We start from the raw sequence: 19,165 nt of genomic DNA, 5'->3' as shown, positions 1-19,165 counted from the left end.
AAACCCTGAGATGTGTATGCTATTTTCTGGAGTGAAAAAAAAAGAAAAGAAGAAAGAGTGAGATTTTCAGAATGGTACGGCCCTGGTAGATGTGTGTGTGTGTGTGTGTGTGTGTGTGTGTATGTCTGTGTGTGTGTGTGTGTGTCTCTCTGTGTGTGTGTGTGTGTGTGTGTGTGTGTGTGTGTGTGTGTGCGTGTGTGTGTGTGTTACATATGCACTTGCCCACATACCGCGGTCGTCGGTCACTGGTTGGGATGGGCGAAAATCCAATGGGTCAACCGACGGGGAGATTCGATCCTACGACCCAATCACCTAAGGTGAGCGCTTTACCGATTAAGCTAGATCCCACCATTTGATGATACGAAGAGAAATGAAAACAACCAAAACGTCTTTATACAGTGCATAAATAAATTTATTCAAAATAGTTCGCATTATCATCACCAAGAGCGTGTATGCATTTGGTCGCAACAGACAGTAAATTAACACTTTCAACAACTGCATCATGACATTTATCAAAGGTTTGTACAGCATATAATAACGTGAACACTGGTACATGATTCTTTATCTTAAAAGTAAAAAGAAAATATTTTATTCTGTTACATCTGTACAATATGTCTTCTCTTTTTTTCTTTAAGTCGGTAGAAAACAGTGCTTAGTAAAGACTAGAATATACAAATACACATATATAAAATTGTTACATACACCTAGCTATACAATATACTGCATCAAATAAATGTACATGCGTAGACAAATGCCCGCAGCCAAGAACTCCAAAATATACACTACAATTAATTCTTTCTTTCATTCTACTTTCTTGTTTAAAAAAATCCCCAAACAATTATTTCATATCTGTAAATAAGGATCTACAATCGATTTCATCTTTAATTTTTATCCCCAACCAACTCCAGCTACGGGCCTTAACATGTAAACGTACTTTTAATATCAAATAAACAGACATCACACAAAAAACACATTTCATATTTATTAATCTGCCACCCACACCCACCCCACCCCCCAATTTCGGCTATGAACCGTACCAAGCAATAATTCCTAGCACTTTGGCCACAGATTCATTTGAAATTTGTTTTTATTTAAAAAGCTGTCTATATATTCTAGATTCCAACTAACTTTAATTACTTATTATCAGTAAATATTTTTTATTTTCATGGAGTCTGCCTTCTTCGTTTTCGTTTTATTCATAACCACACATTACCGAGAATTTACATTTCACCGGCCATGTGGCAAATTCCACCAATATAAACAGAGCATTAACAAGCATGCCAAAAACAAACAGGCACACGAATGCACGCACGCACGCACACACATACACATTTATATGCATTCGTAAAAAGCAATAAAACATGGTAATATTGTATCACAAGAGCACGATGCCACGCGCACTTCTTCATCAAGTGGTGACATTTCAAGGAAGCTGAGCAACAATCGTCTGAAATAAATTAATAACCAAGCCAACCAGCTTCACATGATTATGGTTTCGACCTCAAAAAAAAAGAGAAAAAAAGAAGAAAAGAAATGCACTCGCCTCTCCCACAAAAGCAGTCAAAAAGCTATTGCACATTGTAGCCCACAATGATACGTTTAGATAGAAACTTATTACTAAAAATAACATAGAACACTTTGCAGTCTCAAAAGCAGGTGACAGACGATTAATTTTTTGTTGTTGTAATTTTGTTTTTTGCTTGATTGTTTTCACACAAGGTTTCTTTGTCGTCTACATTTAATCATCGAACATTGTTCAAATTAGGCAGACGTGATGTGACGTCATGCACATGTCATTGTCGGACTTGCAGAAAACACCCTTTTTTCTTTGGGTGTGGATCTTTCCATCATTAAGTACCTACTTGTGTGTTTTCAACGAAGCTTTCACCCATCGAAATAGCAAGCATTCTCCAATGTCGTCTAGGTAGGCGAATGTGTCAGTCCATAAATGGAACGTGCAGGATTTGTTTCAGGAAGAAAACATTACACATTGTTTCACAATGTTTTTCTTCCTGTATTTTTAATGTTTATACACAAGATTTATCAGTTTTTGTTTTACAACGTCTACGGTATTGTCACTCCCGCACAATCACTATTTCGATAATTTGTGCAAAAGGATGCATTATATAATATGTCATGGAACTTTTATCACCTGTTCAACTTGTTAAAGCGAGCTACAATGTCTTCTGCAGTCTCCCTCTTAGGGCTAACATCTCTAGTTGAACCTACCCTTACCGAACCGCCTCCGCCATTAAAGAATGCGTTCATATTGGACTCTGCACTATTTACGTCAGCAGAATGCTGACGCAGCAGCTTCGTGTAACGTCTAACAAAGACACGTCTGAGTGTATTGTTTTTGTCCACAATGGTAGAGCGACTTCTGCGGACTCGGTTGCCTCGTTTCTTGGGCTGCTCCTCATCGCCGTGTTGGATATTAGCACTCGACTCTGCAAAACTTGGATTCTCAAACATGGCTGGGAAGGAAGGATCTGCAGGATTGGGGTTCGGCACATCGCTATCCTCGTACGTTCTGATAGGACCGTTGGACGGCGTGAACTCGCCACTGCTCGAATACAGGTTGTTGTAGTCGTAATCCTGGTCTGTAAAGTCGTCGTCCAGTCCCCGCAGACGCTGCAGCATTCTGGCATATTCCACAGCCTCGCGTATGTGCTTCTTGGGGTCGTACCTCTTCCTGCAGCAGCGGAGATCCGTGGAAGCCAGGATGTGCAGCATGGTTCCGTATCGATGCCTCAACATAGCAGCGAACTGGAGCATCAGAAGGAAGGCGAACACGATGAGGAAGACGAGGCCAAGCGGTTCGATGGGAAGAGGATCTCGTCCTGGTCTCGGGATCGGGATGCTGACTTTGTCCTTGACGCTCTGCAACATGAAGATGATGATCATCCAGAAGGCATTCATCATGAAGAACGCAAACGCCACGTTGTTCCTCATCGCCTTCAGATCGTTTGAAATCTTGGTCTCGTGGGCTCTGTCCTGACTGATGGGATGGAGGTACTTTGCAATGCACCGCTGCCAGAATTCAATCTCTCGCATTGGGAGGTACTGCACCTCGCCATTCTTTAGTCCGTGGTCGTCGAGCCATTTTGGGTTGATCAGTTCATCTCGTTCCTCCTCGAGTATGTGCTCGTCTTCATCTGACGATGTTGTTGTTCCAGAAGCATCACCATTCTCTGCCTCTTCCTCAATGTCGTTGATATTGTTGGAACGCTTGGATCGTCGTGACCGCGATGAAGATCGACGTCGTTGGTGCTGGAAGCTGGAAGTGGTTGACGTGACAGTTCGCATGCCAGCCTCTACCTTGTCGAGTTTTTCCATAACCTGTCTCAGCATTTCGGTGTTCAGGTCGCGGGTCTGGTGTCCACAGATTCTCTTAAAGAAGCGAGACAATCCTCCACAGCATGCATTGTCCTCTTCGTGCTTCACCAACCATGTCATCCACGGATTCGACACGCTTGCCTTTGCTATTAACACCTGCTTTGGATCCGGAATCCTTGTCGCCACTTCTCTAGTTCCCCAGGACACAATGTGCAAATTACACATGGCGTAGACCATCAGAATGACGTATCCAGATGGGATGCACAGGAAGTACAGAGCACCAGGCAGAAGGCATATGAACTCTTGTGGGTGGAAGCATGCAGCAATGATGAATATGGCCAACAGCATCAGCAAGAAAACAGCATTGGGACTAATGATCGTATCCTCGGCAATCTGGACCAGAGTTCCGACAACAACAGCCATCATCAGCAATGAGTACACAGCACTGAGTATTGCAGCAATGTTCAGCTGTGTCTCCACTTTACACACGAAACAGCAGAGTAAGAACATGACCGTTGGACCAACAGCAAGAAGGTAGGACTGCCAGAGACTCGTCCGGATAACAGCATTGAAGGCACCAGCCATCATGAGAAGCACAGTGGCAGGCCCAAGGATCGTCGACAGCATGAGCAGCCCTTGGTAGGCCATGTACAGATAGGAGATATTGTCGTTGATGGTCACAGTGGTCCTGTAGCTCTGCAGAAGATCCATAATGTTGGCCAGTGTAGATGGGATCCATCGACGTCGCTGGTTGAAGAATTCTTTGAACCTTTCAGGAGCATGGGTCATGGCGTCCGAGGCTGCACAGTATTCCACACGGTAGCCCTGTTGAAGCATCAGTGTACACAGCCACCTGTCTTCACCTATGGGTATAAAGGAGATCATATCAGTAATGAAATACAGAAAATCAAGATCAAGATCAGCATATCACAGATACATTCTGAAATTTTTTTGCAGTAATATTTTAAAGCAGTTCTATGTATATCTTTTGTGCAAGCTTTAAGACACAATTGAAGCAATGTAAAATATTGGTAGTCATTAAAACTTATTAAACATAGTGATATACTATTATTGATTTTCAAATGTTTAAATATGATTATGAATTAAAGGATAATTGCAGACAAATTTATTATTTGTAGAAAAATCCTTTTTCTAAAAAAACAAATACTACTAAAAAAGAATGTATTTGAATTTGATACCTTATAAGCTTATGTCATTCAGCTTTTAAGTGGAAAACCTACCTTGATCATACTGCAGGTAGTGTCTGGCCTCTGTCGGTCTGGTGGCGTAGGTCCTCATCACGTTGTCGTCCATGAGAGCGGAACCTCGGAACAAGCTGAAGCACCCCGGTGAACACAGAACACAACCCAGCATGTGTTCAGCAGCCTTCTGAAGCCAATGGCCGACAGCGTATTCAAACACCTGGTACCAAATCATTGGTCCTGCAAAAGGAAAGGAATTTCCCATAAACTGATTAGTCATTAATAGGAAAATATGGCTCTGGAAGAGCAAATCAACAACGAAACAGCCACATAGATAGTGTTTAAATGAAATGTTTGACATTTGGATGATATACAATGCTACTACCACCAAATAATTTTAAAGTTAAACTTTGTTTCATTTAATGATACCAATGCAGCAACTGACAAACATATGCGATATACAGTGCGATTACAACTGAACAATTGGTTGATTTATTCATTATCGGTTACTGGATGCCAATAGAATATTTTTAATGTCTTTGTCTTATGTTCTTTAACTGAGATTTAAAAACCTTATATCCAAGTACATATTGATGCAAATCATTGACCCTGTAAAACACGTTGGTAACGGCTTTTTTTCTCAGAATTATCACACACAAATATTACCAGTTTGCAGATACATCTATATCAATTTATTAAAAAAGGTCCCAACTAAAATCAGACCCGATATCTGTAGTTTTTATTGTGCTTTTTTTTTTTTTTTTTTTTTTTTTTTTTTAATAATACATATATATATATATATATATATATATATATATATATATATATATATATATATATATATATATATATATATATATATATATATATATATATATCCCACGTTTATGATGAAAGCCTTCATTAATAAGTTTATCCACATGGCTGTGTACCTGATCCTATTGGGTGGATTCGTCCACAAGCTGCTCCCACTTTCTTACTCTTCCTCATCCTGTCCACCAGCAGCTGTACAGCGTGAGGCTTGAAGTCAACGTCTCCATCCAGCGCCAAGATAAACGTGTTCTCAGCCTGGAATTACGATAAACTGTATTATTCTCATGTTTTCAATAAATCAAGAAAAAAACTAATTTTACTCATATTAACTGTGTCTGTGTCTCATTCTCCATCCATTCATTCCCCTCTAATATTACTCCACCCCCATCATCAACATTTTAAGAATAACAGTTAATCACAATAAATATTATACACTGAAATCGTTCATAGATATAATCTTTGAGAATATTGATGTTTTGTGTAAAACGATCAATGCATTTTAAATATGTATTAGTAGATACTTTGGTGATATTTTAATTAGTACTAATAATCAATGAAAGATACAACTTAGATTAACCAATATAAAAACGGACAGAGGTAAAATGAATGAGTAAATAAATGATTGAATAAATAAGAAAGAAAAAAGGTTAAAGATAAATTAATAACTAAATAAAATACATTAAGAGATTTTAATTTTTTTATAATAAAAAGTGAACAAATAAAAACAAAAACAAATGAAATAAAGTAAAAAGTAAAGTAAGTAAATAAATAAATAAATAAATTAATTAATTAATTATTAATTTAGAAAGCACACAAATAAAATAAAACTAAAATGAAATAAAAGAGAGATAAAATCAAACTAGACGAATGTAATGTACCTGTACGAGGACCTTCTCGGGGATATACTTGAAGAGGTTTCCCTTGACGAAGTGACTGGCTGAGTTCCTCCACCTCTCGTCCGCGGACCGCTCCAGCGTGGAGCTGCTGTTGTAGTGCTCGTCCTGTTGTCCCAGCAGACGGTAGCCCAGCAGGTAGTACATGTACATCACCTGTAGCAAACATACGTCAGAAAACAACATTAGTGTCTATGCGAACAGATTGATTGAAAACATATTTTATTGCATAAACAACAAAAGGATTGGGCACAAAGTTTGTTTTGTTTAACGACACTACACATTGATTTATTAATCATCCACTATTGGATGTTAAACATTTGATAATGTTGACACGTAGTCTTCAGAGGAAACCTGCTACATTTGTTTTCTGTAATTTCCCATAGACAGAAAAGCACATACCACGGCCTTTGATCAGTTGTGGTGGTATACTGGTTGGAACAAAAAAAACACACCAAAAAACCCCACCAATCAGTTGAATGGATCCACCGAGGTGGTTCGATCCTGCGACTGAGCTAAATCCCATCCCAGATTGGGCACAAGTGCCAGCAGATAGTGGTTTTGACGGGTCGTACCAAGGCTACACGAACTAAGGGGTGGGTTGGGGTAGGGAAAATAATATATAGAGGTTAGACGAGAACTTTTAATTTTTTTTATTAACGTCAGCATATCATTTTGGTGATGCAACTTCAATGAATCTTCATGACAAGTTTAGCTATGGTCAAACGATCTATGTTAATCTTTCAGTCAATGCTTTCTGATTATAATGTCAAATATATTTTAGTAAAATGTGTTCTCGTTCTGTTCAGGAATACCAACTAAATATGATTGTTGTGAAGAGATACCAGTACATGCATAGGCAATTTAAATACAAAGGACGAATCCAAAAGGGGACTTGGGGGTTCCTTTTTTAACAATTTGTTTTTACAATTTTCATTTCACGAATGCCAAACTTTAGTGGTGTGCCCAAGACAAGATACAAGACAAATTGTTTACTGTAGTATCACCTCAGTTAAAACACAAAACATCACTAAAACAATAAAATCTAAAATAGCACTGAGTCACACCATATAGAATTATGAGAGACTATAAAATATTAATAATCGACACATAAATATATATAAATGTTACATTAAAACACATGTTAGTAATTCGTACATGTGTCCTTTTGTCCTTAATGTCCTCCCTAAAAATATTAATGAGGGAAACTGCTTTCGCCTCGACAAATGTTTCAACTGAGAAACGTTTCTGAAATGTCAAAAAAGGCCTTAGCATTTGTTTCTGCTGAGAAGTATGTTCTGGATTGCAAGGGCTGGCCTTGTTCAGATTTACGATGATGAACATTTTTTAATAGTCTCTAGGATCGTGAATCACACACCTGTGACCATCTCTTCTTGTGGCGAATCTTCTGTCTGTCTTTCAGGTGAGCGATGAGAATGTTCCCGCCAGGCATCGTCCACACCAGACGACCGCCGTACGGTGTCGGGATCTTGGCGGGCGGCATCAGTTTGATCTCTGACTCGTGGATTTGACTGGAAATAACACACATTGAAAAATTGTATACGAGTATAGTGAACATCGTGAGAATAGATAAGTTTAAAAATAGTATACAAGTATGGTAAAAAGAACCCCAAAACACTTCCATCCAAAAAACAAACAAACAATAACAGACAAAAAAAATAAAATAATAATAATAATAACAAAGATCTTACGAACAATGTGATCATATTAATTGACATGAATGTATGAAGAATATGTGCATTGCGATTAATATGAACTTATGAATATGAACGTAACAATTAATAATAATATGAACGTAAACGTTCGAAGAATATGAACATGTTTAATCTGAATTTTGATACAATTTGAGCAAAACCATCAATATAAACTTGTGAACAATATGAAGATCACACATCATATAAACTTGTGAACAACGTGAACATCACAATTAATATGAACTCGTGGACAGTATGAATATCGCAATTGATAAGAACTTCTGAACAATATGAATTGCAATTAATATGAACTTGCGAACAACATGAACACAATTAATATGAACTTGTGAACAATATAGTAAAGGGCAAAAGTTTATTTAAATACGAATGCAACACTAAACAATGAACTTGAATCATTTCGTTCGAAACACTATGATTTTTTTTGCACGAGTGAGGTCAAGGTACATCCCATGCGCACCCACTTGCCCATCCCGTGTGTGTCTATGTGCTCGACTTCAGACAAAATGTGAAGCTTTAATTATATAATATGTATTAATAAATTCAAACGCAAATCTAGGATATATATAAAAATATATGCAACAGAAATATCTACATTATCAAAATGTGAAGATGGATAAAAAAATGTTTTTATCTTATTCAAATAAATGAGATGAATGGAAAATGTTTTTATTTAAAAACATGACATATTTTAATTAATTAATTAGAAGAACTGTATAATGCACTTTTATATTGGAATCTGTGTAATTTTTAATATTAATTTGAAGATTTAAACAACTACATTTATTTACACTAATTTATTATTTTGTAATATAACTGCATCATCTTCATTAAGGTATGGAATAAAACTTGAATTAATAAGTTACTGTTGAACACACACCCTCCCTCACTCACTCACTCTCTTCACCACAAAAAAAAAAGAAAAAAAAGAAAAGAAAAAAAGAAAGAAAAATGAAATCCGCCAAAATATCACGCTTTTTCACAGATATGGTATGTTCCTCTCATGTTAAATACACGTGACCGGATCGGCACCTGTGCAAAAAAAAAAAAAAAAAAAAAAACCCTAAGAAATTTCGATCCTGGATCTGAAGTTGCAATAAAATGTGGACCGACGGGAGTAATATTGGCCACACGCAAATACAGCTCCAAGTTGCGGCCTCAACGCAACGCGCAGGACATTTTTCAAAGCGAGGTATCGATAATTCTTTGTTTGTATGAGTTTTCAGAAACCCAGCTTAAAGTATTCCAACCGAAATTTTCTCATGTCTTTGGTTATATTCAATAAATCCAAGCTATTTCTGACAGCTTTAAGGACTACTTTTTTGTTCTTTAAAAACCCCCCAGAGAAAACGATGCATGCAACTGCATCGAAGGACAATAAACAGAAGGAAAAAATGCTGCAAATAAAAAATAAAAAGGACGAAAAGAAAAATGCACAAAACAAAGAAGGAAAATTTTTAGGTTAACTAATATTAGGGTAACACAAATTAATTATCCACCCTAACCCCCCACACAAACCGCCTCATTTTAAAGGACAAAAATGCTGAAAGATGCATGTAACTACATTTGTACATCGAAGAAAAATAAACAGAAGAAAAAATACTGCAAAAAAAATGAAAAGGTCAAAAAGAAAAATGCAGAAAACAACAATGAAAAAAAAATGTGTTAACTAATATTAGGGCGACACAAATTAATTATCCCCCCCCCCCCCCCCCTTTTTTTATCCCCACCCCCTCCCTCCCAACCGCTTTTTTTTCAAAAATACGAAAATGTTGAAAGATGCCCATAACTGCATCCAAGGAAAATAAACAGAAGAAAAAATGCTGCAAAAAATTAAAAGGTCGAAAAGAAAAATGCAGGAAACAATGAAAAAAAAAGGGGGTAACTAATATTAGAGCGATACAAATTAATTATGTTTTCCCCAACCGCTTCATTTCGCAAGACACAAATGCTGAAAGATGCATACAACTGCATCGAAGGACAATAAATAGAAGAACAAAATGCAGCAATAAATGAAAGGGACGAAAAAGAAAAACGCAGAAAAAAAAGGTTAACTGGCGACACGAATTAATTGGTTTGTTGATTTTTTTTCTCAAAGCACTTCATTTAAAAGGATTATCCTGACTTTATATCCATTTTAACTTGTGTTTGGCCAATACAACCTTGTTTAATGATCGACATTACAACAATACTTACATTGTCTTGGTTAGAATATGAATATTTGTATATTCAATGCATTTCTGATCATTCTTAAGTTTCTAAAAGCTTCTCTTTTCGGTAAACACATTTTGAAATAATTGGTCATAGAGAATCCTAAACGCAGTTACAGCTATATGTTCTATTTCAAACTTTTTTTTAGGTTTCAATACGAATATTGTGTTGCATGTAAGTAGATTAATTAACTATCTGATAATACTGATTTTGTTTGTTTTTGTTTTGTTTTGTCTGTGTGTGTTGTTGTTGTTATTGTTATTGTTGTAGTTGTTGTCGTCATTTGTTTGTTTTTGTTGTTGTTATTTGTGTTTGTGTTTTATTTTTATTTTGTTGATTTTTGGTTTGTTTATTTGTTGTTATTTGTTTGTTGTGGTGTTGTTTTTTTGTGAGTGTGTTTGTGTGTGTGTGTGGGGGGGGGGGGGGGGGGGGGGGGGGGGGGGGGGGTTAATGCGTCCCTCAGTGGATGATGGGAGGAAACGGCGTTGCATTTGGCTTATGAGTTCAATAAATGAAATTTAAATATCTGCTAGAATCTAAATATTAAAAAACAAATACAGGATTTATTTCTACCTATCGCCCCGCCTTATCTGTGATAAGCCAATGACGGGGAGCCAAGCAATTTGATTGTGTAACGCCACGTCACCATTTTCCGGGCCGGGAAGTAGCGCTCGCCTGAGGTACGATTAGTGCCATAATGGATCGCCCTTTATGGACTAGGGTTTTTATCCCATCCCAACCACTATCCTACGACTGGTACCTCAAAGTATCTCAGGCGCGGATCTTGGGGTAGGATTCGCCCCTTCTCCCTCGCTTCCAAAAAAAAAAAAAAAAAAAAAAAAAAAAAAAAAAAGAACACAGTTTGTTTTAACTAATTTTATAGTAAACGCAAAACTTTTTTTCTTCTATTGGTTCTATTGTATAGGTAGTTATGCACTGGGTCAATCGAGACTAATTATGTGGTGAACTTTAAAATGACAGGCGTCTGATGGGAGATAATTCCAGACAGTCCTATTTATCCTACTGTCGACAAATAAAACACTGCGTTCTTGGCATACGGTTATGATAGCGCTCGTTTCAATTTGTCAGATACCAACTAAACCGGCTATACGTGTTTTATAAACATTGTATTAAATAATAGCTCGTTTGCTAGTCTCTGTTTATTCCTGCTTGTCATATATTTCACTGGCCAATATTAACATACAGCGGCGTTCCCAAAGTTGACACTAACTTGTTTGAGCATATTTCAATTTCTTATATAAATATATAGAAAAATAAATGTTTGTTAATCTAAACGGTCACGATTTATTATTGGAGTAATGTTCTTTTGGCGACAGTTAGTTAACATCATTATGAAAAAAATCCAACTAAGATTCAAGCACGCTGTCCAGGGCACCCAATTTTGTTATCGTGGTCGTCTGTTCAGGACCGACATTAAAGGCGCAGACCGTAGTTTTAACCCCTATAAAATGGACACTAACGTTAGTTAATTTACAAACCTGTAACTCATTTGGATAAAGTTACAATAGAGTGAAAGAAGAGTCTGTAACGTTAAAACAGGAAATATCCTTTAAAATAGACTAGAACTCGAATCAATAAACCGCTACTTCTCAGACGCACGTGCGTTTTTAAAAATATGAAAAAATTCTATTTTTGATACTACAAACACTAGGATGACCAGAAACACTTCGGTTCTTCGGAAATGGATAATCTAAAGAATAAAATATAAGTGATGTTTGATTTCAATGATCATAAACGGCTCTAATAGTGAAAAATATGCTGTAGTGTTTAAAAACTAGGGTCTATCTCTTTAATGTGTTGGTGCGACAGAAGAAACCCGCTTCCACCACAATGACAAATCATTTTATCTCGCCTTCATGTAAAATTCTTTAATCTCATTGGTTGTTTGCCGTTGGACAAATCCCTTATCCCCCTGTGGGCGGAGCCAAATTCTCTTATACCCCGTCTGTAATTTCCAACAGTTTCCAGCCGCCCCAGTTAATGCTAAAGCAATAATTAGATTATAAATAACATTGATAATCAATCAAGTATACATAATTAATTTTATTTTTACTATAAAATACACTATTTCAATACTTTTAAAAGCTGCAATGTTGAACTCGGCCACCTAATTACGGTCGTGGTGTTATTGTATTAATGCGCGATTAGCAACAGTTGTTTTTTATTTTTAATATTTTTATTTTTTTTACTACATACATTTCTGATAAAAAAAAGTGTTTTTTTTTATTTTATTTTTTATTTGTACTAATATCTGTTTCAGACAATTTCGTATTACAAACATTTGAAGTTAAAAACTCGTTTATCGATGGAACTATTTTTCGTCACTGGCAAGTGGTTTCGTTCGCGTCCGCGTGGTACGGCTCCGTTAATAAATTGTTAACAATTATTGTCTGGCGTTAATTTGATTATTTGGCTATATGGTTTAACATGTCGGCAAGATAAATTCGTTGTAGAAGCATCTCTCGGGGTATATGGCTTTTTATGTACCCTCTGTGTGCTCTTTTACCCCCTCGCCTTCGGCTCGGGGGTAAAAGAACACACAGAGGGTACATAAAAAGCCATATACCCCTCGTGATGCTTCTACAACTTATAATGTTTAGCAGCAAGGTAAAACAAATTTACATGTTGTTTAGGTCCAAAATATAGCATAGCCCATACCATGATAATTGAATATGATGGTGTTTGCAGGTAGTCCACCATCAAGGTATATGAATTACCCTATCAACGTACATCGTGCATTTTCTCTGTTTCTAGGTTTATTTAGGCGTAAACGTGTGTTTCCAGAAACAAGACACTACTTTCAGTAGTAAAAAATGGACTGATCCTATTTTTTTTCGATGTACATTTATTTATTATTGTTGTCTTGTTATTTATTTATTATTTTATTGTTATTGCTGTTTTGTTGGCGTTGTTGTTGTTATTATTTATTAATTTGTTGTTAATTATTTATTTATTTGTTTATTTATTTGTAAATTTCTTTTAAAATGAGGCCACCTGTGACACAAAACGAAAATGTCGGTAAAGAAAAACAAAATATCACAATTGTATCCTACATTTCAAATATGCTGTAGTTAGGATTGGCGAGGATTAGGAGTAGCCAAGCTTTTTTTCACGCCGGAGTTTCGTTTAAATATAAACTGTTGTCCAACGTTTGACAACGCCGTTCACACCGACACACTGACTTCAAGTGTGTGCCGACAAAACCAGGGGCTTTCTCAAAATACAGTGTATGGGTATATCTTACGGTTAAAGTTTATGGAGGTAGGTTGATTAGTTTAGAAGATACACATAGAATACTATACAACAGGCAAGAGTGGCAGTCAAAGACCATTTATATTAGATGAGTTGCTTGAAAACAGTTCAACCTGGATACGTTTTAAGTAGCAACGTGTAAGATAAATGCTGTTTAACGGGCACTAGATCCCCACCCCACATAAAAAAACTAAAGAATAAAAAACAACCCAGTTTTAATTAATTAAATGAATTGTAAGATAATGGCAATATGTGAATATCATAGCAAAAAACAACAACAACAACAACAACAAAAAAAAAAAAAAAAAACGCACCCCAAAACAATAAATCTTTTTAAAAACGAGAAAAACAAATATACAAACACTCCCCACTAAAAGACACAACAGCATATTTTAAATAAATTAAACATATTTTCCATCTAAAAAGCATTTACAGTGCTTACGCTGGCAACAGTTAACGTTTAATTGCAGTGGACGGGTTGACTTTGATGACTAGGTCTAGAACGTACTTTCAATAAACTGTAGAAAAAAAGAAGCCTTTTCTAAATTCAATAGTCTATTATTTGAAGACACTGAAATCAAAAGAGACTGAACATCCACAATATATTCTTTATAGACCTGTGTGTGTGTGTGGGGGGGGGGGGGTTAAAAAGTGAATTTACCCTCTATATATCCTCCTGGGGAGGGGGGGGGGGGGACGTACGCTGAATAAACCATAATAAAGAAAACTCTTCTATAACATAACATCCTTATGTCTTCTTCTCATTTCAAAGTTAGCTGTGTCATCAAACACAGTTGCTACACAGAGGCTATCTGAGCAAATAGAGAGTACAGATGCCGTGTTTGTAGACGGCAATATGTTTGGGGGGTACGAAACTAAACCGAACCGCCTTCTTGATAAACACGCCGCTAGAAGAAGACCTGCTCTTGTGCGGACAGTGGCGAATTCCTCGCGTCGACAATCCCTGGTATTTGAATCGATTGAGCGGATTATGCACGACATACCTATATGCACAGAACTAATGTACATAGAGAGATAAGACAACCCTGGCCAACTCCACTACAGCGAACGCTGGACAAACGCACCCAAGGTCATAATAGATATACGTGTATATATTTGAATGTTTTCTATACACTCCTAGGTAAAAATAACATAAATAAAAAAAAACTTTGGAAAACTAAGAAGAATTCAAAATATTCTCAAAGGTTCCAAATCGTAGTTGACCTTACCAGATGTAGGTATTTCACAAAGAAGAATGTGATAAACATTCGGAATGTAATCGATTTCACATTTCAACTTGACTAATAAATTAAACATGTAAGCAAAACAAACTTTTTTCAACTTTTCAAAAGGTTTGTTTTGTTTAACTACACCAGTAGAGCACATTGATTTATTGATGTCAAACATATGGTAAATTTGACACAGTCTTAGAGAGGAAACCCGTTACATTTTTCCATTAGTATCAAGGGATCTGTTTATGCACCACCCCACAGACAGGACAGAAAATACCACGACCTTTGATATACCAGTCGTGGTGCACTGACTAGAACGAGAAATAACCCAATGGTCCCACCGATGGGGGTCGATCCTAGACCGACCTCGCATCAGGCGAGCGCTTCACCACTGGGCTACGTCCCGTCCTGTTCGATTTCAATTTAAATGTTATTAAAAAAAAGTCTTCAATTACAAACGAGCACCTACCACATCGTTCGTAACTCTAACTTAAATTCCCCTGCGCGTGCTGTAACCTCACCGTGGTGCAGGGGTGTAACATTCTCTTTGAGAATGGCCAATACAGCACAAATCCCCTTGTTTTCTTCGAGATACAATTGAAATTTTGAGTAAAAGTCAGTATCTATCTGTGATATTTGTATTTTTGTACAGTTTTTTTACACTGTTTTTATTTAAATCTTGAAATTTTATACTGACGTTGATCATCACTTTATTTGTTTGCATTACCATAGTTTGACACCCAATAGCCGATGTATTTTTCGTGCTGGGGTGTCGTTAAACATTCATTCATTCATCCATGCATTCATTCATTCATTCTATCTCAAATTACCTGGTGACGCAACTCACCGGGGCCCACCTTAATTCTTGTTCACTTCTAGTACTTTAGGAAGACTTAAAATAATTAATATTCCAAAAATCTAGATCCTCTACCAGGAGACAGTATGACAAGTTAAAATAATATAACAATAACAATAGGCAACAATAACAGTGATGACGATGATGATGTTGATATTGGCAATACTAATACTATCACTACTACTACTACTACCACTACTATTACTACTGCTACTACTACTACTACTACTACTACTACTACTACTAAAACTACTACTACTACTAACTACTACTGCTACTAACTACTACTACTACTACTACTACTACTACTACTACTACTACTACTACTACCACTACGACTACCATTATTATTATTATTATTATATTATATTATATTATACAATTATAACTACTACTACTACTACTACTACTACTACTAACTACTACTGCTACTAACTACTACTACTACTACTACTACTACTACTACTACTACTACCACTACGACTACCATTATTATTATTATTATTATATTATATTATATTATACAATTATAACAATAACAAAAATAAATAAATAAAAAAGAACGGGCGATATATATTATTAACAAAAAAATTAATAAATACTGTTATTATAATTATTTAAGTTTAAATATTCAACACAATGAAATGTAACTTCACGTGTATTTAAACCCAAATCTATTATTTGTTTACTATAGTAGAGGGTTGGAGTTGTAGGCTAGCTTTTGGCATTTTGGTTCTGACAAATGGATATTTGGCCAATGGAATAAGAGTGAAACGCTGCTACGGACACACACATTAGTTATACCAAAGAAAGAAAGAAATGTTTTATTTAACGACGCACTCAACACATTTTATTTACGGTTATATGACGTCAGACATATGGTTAAGGACCACACAGATTTTGAGTTGAAACCCGCTGTCGCCACTATATGGGCTACTCTTTCGATTAGCAGCAAAGGGTCTTTTATTTGCGCTTCCCACAGGCAGGATAGCACAAACCATGGCCTTTGTTGAACCAGTTATGGATCACTGGTCGGTGCAAGTGGTTTACACCTACCCATTGAGCCTTGCGGAGCACTCACTCAGGGTTTGGAGTCGGTATCTGGATTAAAAATCCCATGCCTCGACTGGGATCCGATCCCAGTACCTACCAGCCTGTAGACCGATGGCTTACCAAGACGCCACCGAGGCCGGTTTATACCAAAGAGGCAGCAACGTATAATAGTGTAGATGTAGTTTCACATTGTTCATTATGACACCTCAAGCGAGCGCTCTTTCACTGAGCTACATCTCGTCCCAAAAGGATGAGTTTGTTTTAGTTTAACTATACCATAAGAGCAGAATAATTTATTAATCATTAGCTATTGGATGTCAACAGTGGTGTAGGCAGGATTTTGTATTGGGGGGGGGGGGGGGGGGGGGGGGGGGGGGGCACCTGTGTAGTGGGATATGACACAGGAACCTTTTTAATGTTATTAATAAGCGAAAAGGTAAACATCCCCCCCCCCCCCCCCCCCCGGCTACGCCACTGGATGTCAAACATTTGGTAATTTCGACATATAGTCTTAGAAAGAAAACCCGCTACATTTTCCAATTAGTAGCAAGGGATCCTTTTTATGTGCAATCCCAGACAGGATAGTACATACCACAGCCTTTGATATACCAGTCGTGGTGCACTGGATGGAGCGAGAAATGACCCAATGGGCCCATTGACGAGGATCTACCTCAGACCACCCGCGCATCAAGCGAACGCTTTACAACTGGGCTACGTCCCAAAAGGATGGAAAAAAAAAAAACATGTTAAAACCCCCACAAACAAATCCTATTCTGTTCTTTGTTCTGGTACAATTCAAAATGGCGTCTCAGACTTACCATGCGGCCCAGTCGATGGTCTCGACCAGCTGTTTGACGAACATGTTGGGCATCCACGTATCGCTGTCGTTGAAATCCATGGCGTCGTCAACGAAGATGTGTGCTGAAAAATTAACAAAACAAATTCGTTGTTAGTTATTAGGAAAGGAGTGGAATAATTGATTAACGAGACCGCAGCACCCTTTAAACTACAACTATTTGGTGTTAAAAGAGGGAAATAGGGAAGAAAGTTGTTGATGCTACTACTACTACTGCAGATAAGCATCACAGGATCTTTTATGTTCATATTATCAACTCGCCGATGTACGCAGTTGACTATATTGCGTACTCAGTCAGGGCCGTATCTCTGCACAATGCATAGTCGAATGGGCATTTGGCAGAATAGTGGTTGATTCCATGGATCTCTATCTAGTGCCTCGCCTATAGGAGGACAGCCACTACCGAGGAGATCCTTTACTGGAATCTAAAATTCTTCATCCCTCCTGCACTGTCACAAAGAGGACTGCCACTGCCAGACTAGTTTACTATATCAAAACTAGCACCAGACAGAGCTCATTAGAATAAGTACAGCTCGGATGACATGCACTCATGAGTCACTGTCATAATACCAGGTGTTCGCTAAAGGTGGGCATATCCTGCTCCACCGGTGACAGACAGTTGTTAATGTATTTGTAGATATTAAACAAACTTATGGTAGCATGGGCTTATGGTCAAAATATATCAAATGGACATAAAGGGTAAAATGTTCAATGTTACAGAAGAGTGAAGCGTAAAGCTTACATTCTAAAACAGTTTGTATATTATTTTAAAATTCAATTATTTCTCCCCGTTAGAAAAACTAAACTTTATCTTATTCTTGGTACTCATCTCAGTTATCTGAACTGTTTGTCAGTGGCTAATGATTTGTTGTTAGAGAGAGAGAGAGAGAGAGAGAGAGAGAGAGAGAGAGAGAGAGAGGGGGGATGGAGGGAGAGAGAGGGGAGGGAGAGATAGAACGAGAGAGAGAGAGAGAGGGGGGGGGGGGAGGGAGAGATAGAACGAGAGAGACAGAACGAGAGAGAGAGAGAGAGAGAAAGCGAGCGAGAGAGAGAGAGAGAGAGAGAGAGAGAGAGAGAAGCGAGAGAGAGAGAGAGAGAGAGAGAGAGAGAGAGAGAGAAGCGAGCGAGAGAGAGAGAGAGAGAGAGAGAGAGAGAGAGAGAGAGAGAGAGAGAGAGAGACAGACAGACAGACAGACAGACAGACAGACAGACAGAGTCAGAGAGAAAGAAAAAAGTCGGTAGAGCACGTATTTTAATACCTTTCCACTGAGGTTCAAAAACTCACTTTGGTTAGGAGCTGGTATCGTGGTTCGAACCGAGCAACTACCAACCATAAGTTTGACGGCTTAACCATTCTAATGCTATAATGCTATGTCACTCCCACCACACTTTGAAAAGCAGTGGGAAAAAACATGTGAGAGAAAAAAATCTGTGTTGTAGTACTAACAAAAAAAAATATAAATTTAGTCTCGTTAAATGAGACATGAAAAGAAATGATCCAAGATGATGACCATTATACACAAGCCGCTCTCATAATCGAGGCCGGATGTTGTTTTTATGTCGGCCAAATACTATTAGCAAGGAACGAATTTTGTAACATAAACCGCTGTGGCCATTCGTCCACAAATATATTTAACTACCAGGCTATTTGCCCTCATTAAAAATCAATATTAATACACTTCCCCTGGCTGTAATTGGGACTCCAAT

General features: G+C 37.4%; 1 protein-coding gene across 1 annotated transcript in view; it reads right to left on the bottom strand.

Annotated features, from left to right (window-relative positions):
• Positions 1-394: 394 nt before the first annotated feature.
• LOC121387679 (chitin synthase chs-2-like) overlaps positions 395-19,165 on the bottom strand; it is a 163,521-nt gene continuing 144,750 nt past the window's right edge. The window contains exons 25-30 of the mRNA XM_041518871.1: positions 17,421-17,523; positions 7,623-7,776; positions 6,230-6,400; positions 5,471-5,606; positions 4,578-4,778; positions 395-4,199 (exon numbers count right to left, since the gene is read on the bottom strand). Of these exons, the coding sequence (XP_041374805.1) occupies positions 2,149-4,199; positions 4,578-4,778; positions 5,471-5,606; positions 6,230-6,400; positions 7,623-7,776; positions 17,421-17,523 (2,816 nt within the window). The 3' untranslated portion in view covers positions 395-2,148. The remainder of the gene's footprint in view (positions 4,200-4,577; positions 4,779-5,470; positions 5,607-6,229; positions 6,401-7,622; positions 7,777-17,420; positions 17,524-19,165) is intronic.

Source organism: Gigantopelta aegis, chromosome 2, assembly GCF_016097555.1.
Source record: "Gigantopelta aegis isolate Gae_Host chromosome 2, Gae_host_genome, whole genome shotgun sequence".
In the NCBI taxonomy this organism is placed as follows: domain Eukaryota; kingdom Metazoa; phylum Mollusca; class Gastropoda; order Neomphalida; family Peltospiridae; genus Gigantopelta; species Gigantopelta aegis.
This window is presented reverse-complemented; position numbering and strand designations above follow the sequence as displayed.